This window comes from Lampris incognitus, chromosome 12, assembly GCF_029633865.1.
Source record: "Lampris incognitus isolate fLamInc1 chromosome 12, fLamInc1.hap2, whole genome shotgun sequence".
NCBI lineage: Eukaryota > Metazoa > Chordata > Actinopteri > Lampriformes > Lampridae > Lampris > Lampris incognitus.
In genome coordinates this window covers 9,291,407-9,304,778 of record NC_079222.1, presented here as the reverse complement: position 1 = coordinate 9,304,778, position 13,372 = coordinate 9,291,407, and the positions used below count along the sequence as shown (strand labels likewise).

General features: G+C 47.6%; 1 protein-coding gene across 1 annotated transcript in view; it reads left to right on the top strand.

The window, feature by feature from the left end:
• The first annotated feature begins 3,434 nt into the window (after positions 1–3,434).
• LOC130121996 (matrix metalloproteinase-17-like) overlaps positions 3,435–13,372 on the top strand; it is a 144,966-nt gene continuing 135,028 nt past the window's right edge. The window contains exon 1 of the mRNA XM_056291004.1: positions 3,435–3,556. Within this exon, the coding sequence (XP_056146979.1) occupies positions 3,473–3,556 (84 nt within the window). The 5' untranslated portion in view covers positions 3,435–3,472. The remainder of the gene's footprint in view (positions 3,557–13,372) is intronic.

Sequence of the window (13,372 nt, the reverse complement as noted above, 5' to 3'; positions counted from 1 at the left end):
TGTTTTTGTTTTTTTTGCCTATTACAGAATATTAATTTTTAATTAAGTTTACTTTATTAATCCCCTTGGGTAAATTCAGTTACTGCAAATTAACCCATCCTAGCTGTGATGTGTAGCTAGGAGCAGTGGGCTGCTGCCTTCATGCTGTGCCCGGGGACCAGCTCCAGTTCTTTTCCCGTTGCCTTGCTCAGGGGCACAGACAGGTAACCCTAACATACATGTTTCTTTTGATGGTGGGGCACCGCATCTTTGCCAGAAAAGGCCCACGTTTGATTTGGCATATTTGGGCCGTATTTGCTATTATACATGTGGGCCACTTCAGGCTCACATCCATTTTGTCAGGGCCAAAAGAAGGCCATCAGTGCCTCATCATTGCCTGAAGTGGCCCACATCCGGGTGCTGTCTGGGCCACGGTTCGAACCCAGGACCTTCTAGCTAGGAGCAGTGGGCTGCTCCCTTCATGCTGCGCCCGGGGACCAGCTCCAGTTCTTTTCCCGTTGCCTTGCTCAGGGGCACAGACAGGTCACCCTAACATACATGTTTCTTTTGATGGTGGGGGAAACCGGAGCACCCGGAGAAAGCCCACCGCAGACAGCACCTCAGATAGCAAAATTGTTGTGGTCTGGACCCATCCCACACTCAACACTTTTGTCTGGCCCACATACCACGTGAAATGATGGCACTTGGGCGATCCGCTCCTGTTTGCCAGATCTGGACCAAAACCAAGCCATAGCAATGCCGCATGTGCCACATATTTGCCAGGGGGGCCTTTTTCTTTTTTTTTTTTGTGATATGTGGGCTATACTCACCATTTACCACACGGGCCTCTTCAGGGTCACATCCAGATCACATGTTGCCGAGAGCACCGCATCTTTGCCAAAAAAGGCCCACGGTTGATTTGGCGTATTTGGACCATATTTGCTATTATACATGTGGGCCACTTCAGGCTCACATCCATTTTGTCAGGGCCAAAAGGAGGCCATCAGTGCCTCATCATTGCCTGAAGTGGCCCACATCCGGGTGCTGTCTGGGCCAAGGTTCGAACCCAGGACCTTCTTGCTGTGAGGCGACAGTGTTAACCACCGTACCACCCAATGTGTTTTATATCATATTTTATATTTTTATTACATTGTACAATAATACACTTCTTACGCTCCGCAATGCTCGATGTGCCACATCATCCCATATTAGTTGGCCCCGCCCCTCATTTCTGGGGTAGACAGCGGACAACCATCAAGTCTACAGATAGTACAGTGGTGTGTGTGTGTGTGTGTGTGTGTGTGTGTGTGTGTGTGTGTGTGTGTGTGTGTGTGTGTGTGTGTGTGTTTCAACGAACTCTATTTTAGTCATATGCAGGGATGGCCACATTGTCCCAAAAAGACACACAAGTAACTTAAGTTTTCTCCCAATATTTACCATGAACTACAATATTACAAAGAAAAACAGAGGGATAATAACAATAATAACAATGAGAAGAAAAGCAACAACAGCAACTGAACATTATGGGCCAGGGGTGCCCAACTCCAGGCCTCGAGGGCTGCAGGTGTCTGCAGGTATTTGTTGCAACCATGCACGACACCACCTGGTTTAACTAATTCCTTTCCCTCCTTGGTCCAAGAAGTGAGCTAATTAGTTAAATCAGGTGGTGTAGTGCATGGTTGCAACAAATACCTGCAGCCCTCGAGGCCTGGAGTTGGGCACCCCTGTTATAGGCTATATAAAAAAAAATAATGAATTGATGTTTCTGTTTTAATTGTGGGATTGTTTTGATGCTCTACTATTGGCGTTATATTCAACCACACAGTCGTAACACACATGTTTGTGTCTCGAATGGACACGGGTTCAACCTCAGGGACAACCCAGGTACAACCGATGCACCCCCGAGCATATGCATGTGTTGGGTACACTCTTGGCATATAGGCTATCGAGAGTTTTCTTGAAATTGACTGAACTTTTCGAGGATGCAGGGGTTTAATCACCTTGCATAACGCACACTGGCGGATTATGAGACCACTGGCCCCTGGGCGCGCACGGGTAAAAGCCCCTCCCCCTGCAGGGCAGGTACACTGACTTGGCAGCCAACAGCACAATAACTAAATGAAGAAGAAGAAGAAAGCCACTTTATTTTGGCACTGTACAGTTGTTTTGGCTACAATGAAATGTGTTGTCTGCATTTAAGCCATCCTATAGTGTAGGAGCAGTGGGCAGCTGCAGCACGCGGGGACCAACTCCACTTCTTCTTTCCTTTGCTTTGCTCAGGGGCGCAGGCAGGAGTATTAACCCTAACATGCAGGTCTTTCTGATGGTGGGAGGAAACCGGAGCACCCGGAGGAAACCCGCGCAGACACGGGGAGAACCTGCAAACTCCACACAGAAAGGACCCGGGACGGCCTGGGGTTCGGACCCGGGACGGCCTGGGGTTCGAACCCACGACCTTCTTGCTGTGAGGCAGCACTGGGCCACCGTGCTCAGCTGTACCTCAACATGATTTATAGTGCACACACGCATGACGCCAAAAGCACAAGGCATAAATTCCACCTGCAGTTTCCTTCAGCTTTTCAGTAGGAGTTTTGGGGCTCTCGTTGAAATGAATGATTACGACTGTGTGAAAAGAAATGCAAATTTAATAACAGCGGCTTCACACGGAGGCTCCGGCTTAGGGTCCCCTCCTGGCCAGGACCAGACCACGCTTCATACTAACTTTTAACTGCTGCCTTACGTCAAGCCTTATGATTGACGTGTGGTGTAAGTGTATATAATTCATATACCAGCTGTTGTAACGAGCATGCACTAAGAACCGACTAAATGTCTCTTTTTTTAAAAATTTTTTTATTATTATTGATGTGAGAGAATTCAATAGGCTGCCGAGAAAGGCTCCGCATCTCCCCTCCCCGACCAGCCTTTAAAGCCAGATGCCTCTCCGCTGCCACCGTGTGCGTCAGTGACCGGTCTCCGCCGCACTCTGGTCTGTGCAGGGGTGGGGGGAGGAGGTGGGGGAGAGAAATTGATAACCGAAACGGGAGAGCTGCCGCGTGCCCTAATTTATTTATCTTTTAATGCGGGGAGGGGGTGTATAGCCAATAGACCCGCGTACGCCTGACAGCGCGCGCGATGCGCGTGTGGAGTGCAACTAGTACTACAGCGATAGTTAATCTAAGTTGCGGACCCGTGCGCGTGAGAACCGCACGATCCCCGAGTCTCGGATGACGTGGGCACCGCCGGTCACACGTGTTCTGTTTATGGGTCCTGTGCGTCCGCCACAGTAGATCGATCAGCGTCGCCTCGCCTCGTCTCTCGGAACACGCGCTGGCTCACGGCAAATGCGCGGCGCGCGGAGCGGAGACTCGTCCGGCGGAGCGGGTGGTTCGAACCCCGCGCGAGCAGCGGCGGCAGCAGACCGTCGTAGGAGGACCCGGTTTCTCGCCCCATTCAGCGCGGCGCCCGTTTTTTGGATTATAATCCCGCCGCGGAGATGTTGCTGTTTCCCATCCTGTGGTTTCTGCCCTGGGCCGGAGCGGCGCCCCCCGTCACCACCGAGCAGCTGGACACGGGGGTGGTGAGTGTTGAAGCCCCTTGCTTCCTCCCGCTGCACCCGCACACTTCACTCGCGCCGGGTTTTTGAACGCCTCGCCGCGGCAGCGAGGGATGCGGGTTCTGGGGGGGTTCTGGTGGGGGTTCTGGTGTTGCCGCTGATCGCACCCCGGTTCCTTTTGCTTTCTTTCCGTGTCAGTCAGCGGCAACACCAGAACCCCACACACAGCCCCCATCCCTCGCCGCCGGGATGGGGGCTGTGTGTTCTGGTGGGGGGTTCTGGTGTTGCCGCTGACTTGACACGGAAAGAAAGCGAAAGGAACCGGGGTGCGTTTGGATCGCAGCCCGCCGATCCCTCCGCTCTCCGCTGCGAGAACTCGCGTCGCTTCCGCCGCAGCCATGCGAGCGCCCCGCGCGGTGCGCGCGGGCGGGAAGGGTTCGACGAGGCTCCGCGGATGAAAGCGCGCGCGGACGGGCTGGCACGACGGCGTGAAATCAGCCCGCGCGGCGCGGCATGACGCCGCCTCGCCGTGGCGTGACGCCGCGGCGCGCGGGTCGTCACCCCCCGACCGCCGCCGACTTCAAACAATGGCTATTTTTAGACGAAGCACGCGCCAACGCCGCGCTCCCGTTTGGTCCGAACCCGAGACCAGAAGTCCGCCCCGCTGCTGGAGGGGCACATGTCGCCGTGTCTCCTTTAGCTTTTCAGACAAACGGACAGCGGTCTCTCTCTCGGCCCGTATCTGCGCACACTCTCACACGGTACCGCCGCATGTTAGCGCCGCAAAGAGCGATGTGGAAGTTTTCCAGAAGTCCCGTGGCGACCCGGCTGGCCCCCCGCGAGGAGGACAGGGACGGGGTGGGACGGCCGATTAATAGCGGTCCCGTTGTGAAATTATGGTTAATTATGGCGCCCACGTGTTCTGCGCTTCATATTCAGAACCAGCGTAAAGTTGATCGGGAGGAGAAATAGCAAGGGGGGGGGGTCCTGTCTCCGGCAGAGCCAGAAAGGTGTGTGGTAGGTTCGGACGGGTTAGGAAGGGATGCGGTGATTTGACACCTCGGGGTGTGACGTTTAAATGAGGTTTCAAGTCGCTCGCAGAGGAGAGGAAGTCCCGAGACTTGTGAATCTCTTATTTGTGCACGTAAAAAGCTTGGCGGATATAAAGGAGGGGGGGCGTTTAAAAACTTTGAAACGTGACCTGTGGTGAGATCAGTGAATAGATCTGCAGCATAAACCAAGTTCACTCGTTAAATCAACAGCGGATTTGCACTGCACGGTCTGGCTTAGTGCACAAGGCTGTTGCGCGCGCGCGCGCAATGAGTGTGTACGACTGTTTGTATGTGAGACGAGAAGGCGGATAGAGACATATAGGAATACAAAGAGAGAGGGAGAGAGGGGGAGGGGGAGAGGGAGGGAGGGGGTAGGACAGCCCTGATGGGGATGAATTGGCTGAGCCTTATCGCTGAGGTGCAACACCGGGGACGCGGGGACCCACGGAGAGCATCATTCTACATCATGGGCTCCAACATGGTGTGTCATGTGACTCTCTCTCCCCACACAGTGCGGATCTCTTCTGCGTGTGCGAGAGATGGAGACCGTATAGTAGATGTTGCTGTACTCGGGTGTATTAGAGCGAGAGAGAGAGAGAGAGAGAGAGAGAGAGAGAGAGAGAGAGAGAGAGAGAGAGAGAGAGAGAGAGAGAGAGGAAAGGAAAGATCAAGTGAGGTGTGGGCTATTTGTACAATTTATTTGTTTTGTAACTATCCAGTTCTGTGGCACAACCTCATTGTTTATGGGTCTTTACCCTTTGTGAGTCTTTACGCGCCGTTGCTTGGCATTTAACTGAGATTGTGTTTGTGTGTGTGTGTCTGTTCACAACCCAGTGGAACAGAGTCCTCAGTTAGCTGATCCGTGTCCTTTACCACTGTTGTGAGACTTGGACTCTTCCTCTGCCACGCGCCTATGGCACCACAGAGGACCATTATGCCGTTTCAGTGTCTCGGAGAGCTGAGACATTACGGGTAGAGTATAATCGCTGCCATGGTCCCTGCTCGTCATATCATTTTCCTCCCGAGGGCTGTTTTGCTTCTGGTAAAGACAGACTGGTTCCCCCTCACAGGACTGCTACCCTGACACCCCGGTGCTTTCCGTGAATAGTCCGTAAGATATCGAAATTAGTTTCTTATCTTCCAGAAAGTGAGAGTTGAGCAACCGAGTTGTCTGGCACTCTAGTTTTATTACGAGCAACAAAACATTGATGCCATTTTGTGCATACATGTCTCTTTATATGTATGTATACATGTCTCTTTATATGTGTGTATACATGTCTCTTTATATGTGTGTATACATGTCTCTTTATATGTGTGCATACATGTCTCTTTATATGTGTAAGCTGTATGTGAGGATGGCTGTGTGTGTGTGGGGGGGGAGGGGGTCGTGACTGTATCTGTGTATGTAAAATTGTCAAGTAAATTTTATTTGTATAGCCCAATATCACAAATTAGAAATTTGCTTCAGTGGGCTTTACAGCAACACAACATCCTCTCCTTAGACCCTCGTATCGCTTAAGGAACAACTCCCTAAAAAAAAAAACCCTTTAACAAGGAGAAAAAATAGGAAGAAACCTCAGGGAGAGCAACAGAGGAGGGGTCTCTCTCCTAAGACGGACAGACGTGCAATGGATGTTGTGTTTACACAATATATAGAATACAAAATTGAAAGAGGATAACAAAATTATAATGGAATTATAAAATATATGAAGAAGATGATGAGGAGGATGCCAAGCAGTGTCCAGATGCCACTAGAACGGCCCAGGACCCGAGCCATGTGACACCATTCACATACGCGAGAGTAAAGGCAAAAAAAAATAAAATAGTCACACTTCTGAGTGAGAGAAGGATATAACATTGAAACAGGTTAACTAAGATTAAGATTTAGGAGATACATAAAAAGAAAATTGATGGGTGGGATGCCAAGCAGTGTCCAGGTGGCGACCAGCATCACCATGGAGACCTGGGAGGAGGACAGGCTGCATGTGCACACAAGGGAGACTCACATCACACCATTCACACACAGAAGAAGAGAAAGGACAAGACATCATTCACAGAGAGAGAAAAGGCGTGAGAGAAGAGAGCAGTTCGCAATAGTCAATCTATACGCAACAATCTCGTCAGCATAACATCCATCCATTATCCAAACCGCTTATCCTACTCAGGGTCGCGGGGATGCTGGAGCCTATCCCAGCAGTCAGTGCTTGGTGACTTCATTGAGACGGAAACCGCCCCGCTGTGCAGTACAGGTTGTGAAGCGCTCAACTTAAAGGCAACTAAATGTAGGCTAAGGCAAAAAGATGAGTTTTAAGCTTGAATTTAAAGGACTCAGCAGACTCTGATTGTCTGACGGCAGCAGGCAGGTTATTCAACAATAGTGGGGCCCGATAGGAGAAGGCCCTGCCACCAGCTGGCTTTTTTTTTTTAACTTTGGGCACAAACAGGAGCCCTGCATTTTGAGAGATCAGACAGGTAAAATGGGGCAAGCCCATTTAGGATTTTGGAAGTCAGCAGAATCACCTTGAAGTCTGATCTAACATGGATAGAAAGCCAATGAACAGAGGCAAGAATTGGTGTAATATGGTCAGATTTTCTAGATTTAGTTTGGATTCTAGCTGCAGCATTCTAAACCATCTGAAGACTTTTAGTACTAGCATGTGGCAGACCTGAAAACAGAACATTTCAGTCATCAAGTCTGGATGAAACAAATACATGTATTAGAGTCTCTGTGTCAGCCATAAACAGGAAAAACATAATTTTAGTATTGTTAAATCTTAGTGATTTTTTTAATGTGCTTATCAAAGAAAAGGCTGGATCAAACGTAACGTAACGTGTTCTTGTATTTTTTCATTTTTTTCTATCTATAAGTATAACGCGTGCTTGGGTTCTTTGAAAGGTGCTACACAAAACAAAGCCGTTGTTGTAACACCAAGAGTTTTGGCTGCCATAGTTTGTGAAATCACAGAATTGTCAAACGACTAGCATCTCAGTTCGATCCGAATTTAAAAGCAGAAAATTTAGTGACACTCGATTTTTCACAGCGGCAAAGCAGGCCTCTAAATTAGTCATTTGAGTATAATTATCAGCCCTTGTAGGCACCTACAGCTAAGTATCATCAGCATAGCAATGGAAATGTATTCCATGACTAAGTATAATTTGACCAAGAGGAGAAATATAAAGAGAGAAAAGCAGAGGGCCAAGAACTGAGCCCTGAGGTACACCATAATTTATGTCAGAATTTTGATGTAATATTATTATAGCAGACAAAATGTGTTCTTCCAGATAAGTAAGACTTAAGCCAAGAGAGTGCTAATGTGTGTGTGTGTCTGTGTCTGTGTGTGTGTCTGTGTCTGTGTGTGTACATGTTTAGCTATCCTTGGGCAGACCAAATGTCCACACAAGGATAGCAAAACCTGATTGCACGTACCTTGTGCGGACATTTCAGAGGTCCGCACAAGTAAAAGGGTCTATTTTAGGGTTAGGACTTGGTTTTAGGGTTAAGGTTAGAATTAGGGTTAGGTTAAGGTTAGGGTAAGGGTTAGGGTTAGGCATGTAGTTTGCATGGTTAAAGTTAGGGTTAAGGGCTAGGAAATTAATGTAGTCAATGAGGGGTCCGCACAAGGATAGTGAAACACGACTGTGTGTGTGTGTGTGTGTACCATGTTTAACTATTAGGATAGAAAAACCAGAGACCACCTACCTTGTGGGGCCATTTTATTGGGGCCCCACAAGGAAAAGGGTCTATTTTAGGGTTAGGACTTGGTTTTAGGGTTAAGGTTAGAATTAGGGTTAGGTTAAGGTTAGGGTAAGGGTTAGGTTTAGGCATGTAGTTTGTGTGGTTAAGGTTAGGGTTAAGGGCTAGGAAATGAATGTAGTCAATGAAGGGGCCCCACACGTATAGATTTGCAAGTATATGTGTGTGTTTGTGTGTGTGTGTGTTTCAGTCACACGCCAGTCTGCCTTTCTTTGTGCAAGTTCAAGTTCAAGTTCAACTTTGTCATGTGCACAATGGATACAGTGCCTTGCAAACGTATTCAACCCCCTTTACAGTCATCACTAAGTTCTGTATTATAAAAGACACACACATCTGTTCCTGAACAATATCATTTTTGTGAAACCATAAGCTCTAACAGCATGTTCCCAAAGCCACAATAAGTAATGTTTTGCTGACTTTTTTAAAATAAATTAAAAACTAAAATATAGAGCTTGCATAAGTATTAGCCTTGTGCTTAGGATCATTGTCCTGCCGGAAGGTGAACCTTCTCGCAAGCTTCAGTTTTATGGACTGAAGCTTTGGAGAAAGTTTTACAGACTGCAACAGGTTTTCTTTCAATATTTCCCTGTATTTAGCTCAATCCATTCTTCCCTCAATTTGAACAAGGTTCCCAGCTCTGCAGATGAAAAGCAACCCCATAGCATTATGCTGCCGCCGCCATGCTTCACTGCAGGGAGGTTTTTTTTAGGGCATGGGCAGTGTTAGGTTTGCGCCACACATAACGCTTTGATTTTTGGCCAAAAAGCTCAACTTTCGTCTCATCTGACCACAAAACCTTTACCCACATCCTAACTGGGCCTCTCTCATGCTTTTTAGCAAACTCCGAGCGTGCTTTTATATGCATAGTTTTGAGCAACAGCTTCTTTCTTGCCACCCTCCCATACAGGCCAGGTTTATGGAGAGCCCGTGATATGACCTACTCATGCACATTTACTCCAGTTTCAGCCACTGACCTCTGGAGCTCCTTCAACGCGATTGCAAGATCATCTGTGGCTTTCCTCACCAGCCCACGTCTTGCTCGGACAGCTTTGAGGGACGGCCTGTCCTACAAAGGGTCTGGGTGGTGTGATACAGCTTCCACTTTCTGATGATGGATCCAACAGTGTTCCGTGGGACATCCGGAGTTGGATATTGTTTTGTATCCCTTTCCTGCCTTCTGCATTTTAATCACTTTGTCTCTTACTTCAGCATTATGCTCCTTTGTCTTCATTTTCTGACGGAGTTCACGCCCAGTTAATGAACTTTACACAGAGTGCTTTTTATACCCATAAACGAGACCATTACTTTAATATCTTATTGGTGCACACTAATTATGGCCAATTATGTTAATCTGAGTTTGTTTTAGGAATAATTTGGTATTTGTATAAACTTGGAGCTCTTAGAGCACAAGGGGTCGAACACTTATGCAAGCACTATGTTTTAGATTTTAATTTATTAACAAAACATAAGTGAAACAACTAATTTTGGCTTTGGAAACATGGAGTTAGAGCTTATGGGTTCACAAAAATAATATTGTTCAGGAACACATGTGTGAGTATCTTTTAAAATCCAGAAATGAGTGATGACTCTCAGTGAGGTTGAATACTTATGCAAGGCACTGTAAATGTCACATAAAGTTGGCATCTCTATATGCATGGTGTCTTGATGCCATTGTATGTATACACGGATCAGCCAAAACATTAAAACAACCTGCCTAATGGTGTATAGATCCCCCTTGTGCTGCCAAAACAGGTCTGACCCATCGAGGCATGGACTCCACGAGACCTCTGAAGGTGTCCTTGCAATTACTTAATTCCTCTCTGACGTTAAATGACAAGCGAGACAAATCTCTTGCAGTATTGTCACACTTTAATATGTTCATGAACAGACGCACAAGCCTAGTTACTTAAGTGCACGCCGATCAGTACATTAGTCTCTCTTTTAGGGCCGTTGTCTGTTCTTCCCCTCCTCATCTCATGTCTTCCAGGTCTCATCTCAACAAGGCCATTTCTCCAATTACTGTGTGCAGACTTTGCTACACTCAATGAGTTCCCAACACATTCCTCTGCTATCAACCAACAGTTAAAATAGGCCTTTATTTGTTTACGAGAAGACACTTCATAAGACTACTTGTGTTCTGTTACACATTAACTTACACATGAACAAAGTTATTTAATAGTACTATTTCCAAAATGTGTCCCGTTATCACTGCTGATCGTCAGTGGTATTCCTCCATCTGAGAATAATCTCTCTTACTAGCACCTTTGCTATTGTGAAAACATCATTCAGCGGACCAAGCCAACTTCTTTCATTGCTCCATGGTCCAGTTCTGGTGCTCACGTGCCCATCGTAGGAGCTTTTGGTGGTGGACAGGGGTCGTCATGGGCAGTCTGACCGGTCTGCAGCAAGCTGTGATGCACCGTGCGTCCTGACACCTGTCTGTCATAGCCAGCACCAACCTTCTCGGCAATTTGAGCTACAGTAGCTCTTCTGCGGGGTCGGACCGGACGGGCTAGCCTTCGCTCCCTGCGTGCATCAATGAGCCTTGGGCGCCCACGACCCTGCCGCCAGTCCACCGGTTGTCCTTCCTTGGACCACTTTTGGTAGAGACTGACCTCTGCATAATGGGAACACCCTGTAACAGCTGTCGTGTTGGAGATGCGCTGACCTAGTTGACACAATTTGGCCCTTGTCAAAGTCGCTCAGTTCCTGATGCTTGCCCATTTTTCCTGCTTCCAACACATCAACTTCCAGAACCGACTGTTCACTTGCTGCCTGATACGCCCCACCCCTTGACCCGTGCCAGTGTAATGAAATTACTCACGTCCCTGTCAGTGGTTTTAATGTTTTGGCTGATCGGTGTACGTGTCTCTATGCGTATACTGTATATAAGTATGACTGTGTGTTTATGTGTGTGTGCATGAGTTTGTGTATGTTTGTATGTGTATGTATGTCTGTTTTTGAGTGATTTCTTTTTTCTTTTTTCTTTTTTTTTGGTGATAAAGTGTGTTTTCATAGGTTTGTATGTGTACGTGTGTGTGTGTGTGTATGCTTACTTATATGTGTGTGTATGTATGGCTGTATTTTTTTGGTATATGTTTTATGTATGATTGCATGTGCGTGCGCATGTGTGTGTGTGTGTGTGTGTGTGTGTGTGTGTGTGTGTGTGTGTGTGAGTGATCTAGATAGAAATCCTTATTCCTCATGGGACAGTGACAGACACGCCCTGCTGTCCTTGTTTCATCTTAAAGAGCCGGTTCTCATCATGCTGTATAATATCTTTAATGAGAGACCCATCTGGTTTCTTCTCCACTGGGGGGAGGTGGGAAGAAAAGATGACCACCCTCGCTTTACCCACCCCCCAACACACACACACACACACACACACACACACACACACACACACACACACCCCTCTCCCTCCCTCCTTCACCCTTAAACATTGTCCCACCTACCATCACCATCCTCATTAACTACCTCTGCATTTCACATTTTGGTCCCGTCCTGCCGCGTCCCATTCTCTCATTGTCCCACCTTGAGTTTCTCATTGTTCTCCTGCTATGAAGCTTTCTTTCACTGGCCCCGTCACAGTCTCTTTAATTACACCCAGGGGCCCGGGAGGAGAGGGGGTAGAGAGAGAGAGAGAGAGAGAGAGAGAGAGAGAGAGGGGATGGGGGCGATCAAAGAGGGAAGAGGACTGAGTGACAGTGAAGGGAAAGTGGATTGAAATGTGGGCTGCTCTGAAACAACCAATCAAACAGAGTGGTCCGGGGGAAGAAAGCACGCGGCAAGTAACAAGGAAGCTCCGAGCAGGACGCTTCTTCCGAGACAAGCAGCAAACATGAAATCAATAGTATATCTCCTTGGATGGCTCTGTCTCTCAGGGCTTAATGAACCAGCGATACGGGGTATTTTCCTTCACTGTCTTCTACACCTGTGACTTTCTCCCTTTACTTAGACGAGATATACGAGGATGGAAAGACATACCCGTAAAGCAGTGTGAATTTTTACTTCCAGTTTAAGACTGAACTTCTGGGATACATTTAGCAGTCCTGTCCCACTTCCTTCACTCAGTGTGACCTTCTGTCCGTAGCGCTGCACCATGGGGCTCAGATTCAGGTCGGAAAGATTATTTCAGGATCAGTCTGCTGGGAAAAGACTGCAGGCTGACACTATGTAAGAGACTGTATGTATCATATATAATATATATATATATATATATATATATATATATAGAGAGAGAGAGAGAGAGAGAGAGAAAGAGATCGATAGATAGATAATGATAATAATATATACAACCCAAAGTCCAGCAGCCTGACACTGTACGATAAGTGAAAAGATGGGGGCTGAGGGTTAGTGAGTGTCAGGGCCACTATCAAGGATGAAACAAGGAACAGCCACGAGTACATCAGAAAAAGGGCCCCTCAGGATGAACTGGTGAGCAAGTAGCTCAGGCAGCAGAAGACAGAGTGGGGAGGAAAAAGAAGAAGAGGTATCATGGAAGATCAAGCCCCTCCATGGGATGTACCATCGACAGCTAGAAGACATAGCTGATATTGAGAAATCCTACCAGTGGCTAGAAAAGGCTGGACCGAAAGACAGCATAGAGGCGCTGATCATAGCAGCACAAGAACAGGCACTCAGGACCAGATCGGTTGAGGCAGGGGTCTACCACACCAGACGAGACCCAAGATGCAGGCTGTGCAAAGATGCCCCTGAGACAGTCCAGCACTTAGTGGCAGGGTGTAAAATGCTAGCTGGGAAAGTGTACACTGAAAGGCACAACCAAGTGGCTGGGATAGTGTACAGAAACATCTGTACTGAGTACAGACTGGGTGTCCCCAAGTCCAAATGGGAAACACTGCCAAAGGTGGTTGAGAATGACAGAGCTAAGATCCTGTGAGACTTCCAAGTTCCAGACTGAAAAGTAGGTGCTGGCTAACCAACCAGACGTTGCGGTGGTCGACAAGGAACAGAAGACAGCAGTAGGGATCGATGTAGCAATCCCGAGCGACGACAACATCAGGAAGAAAG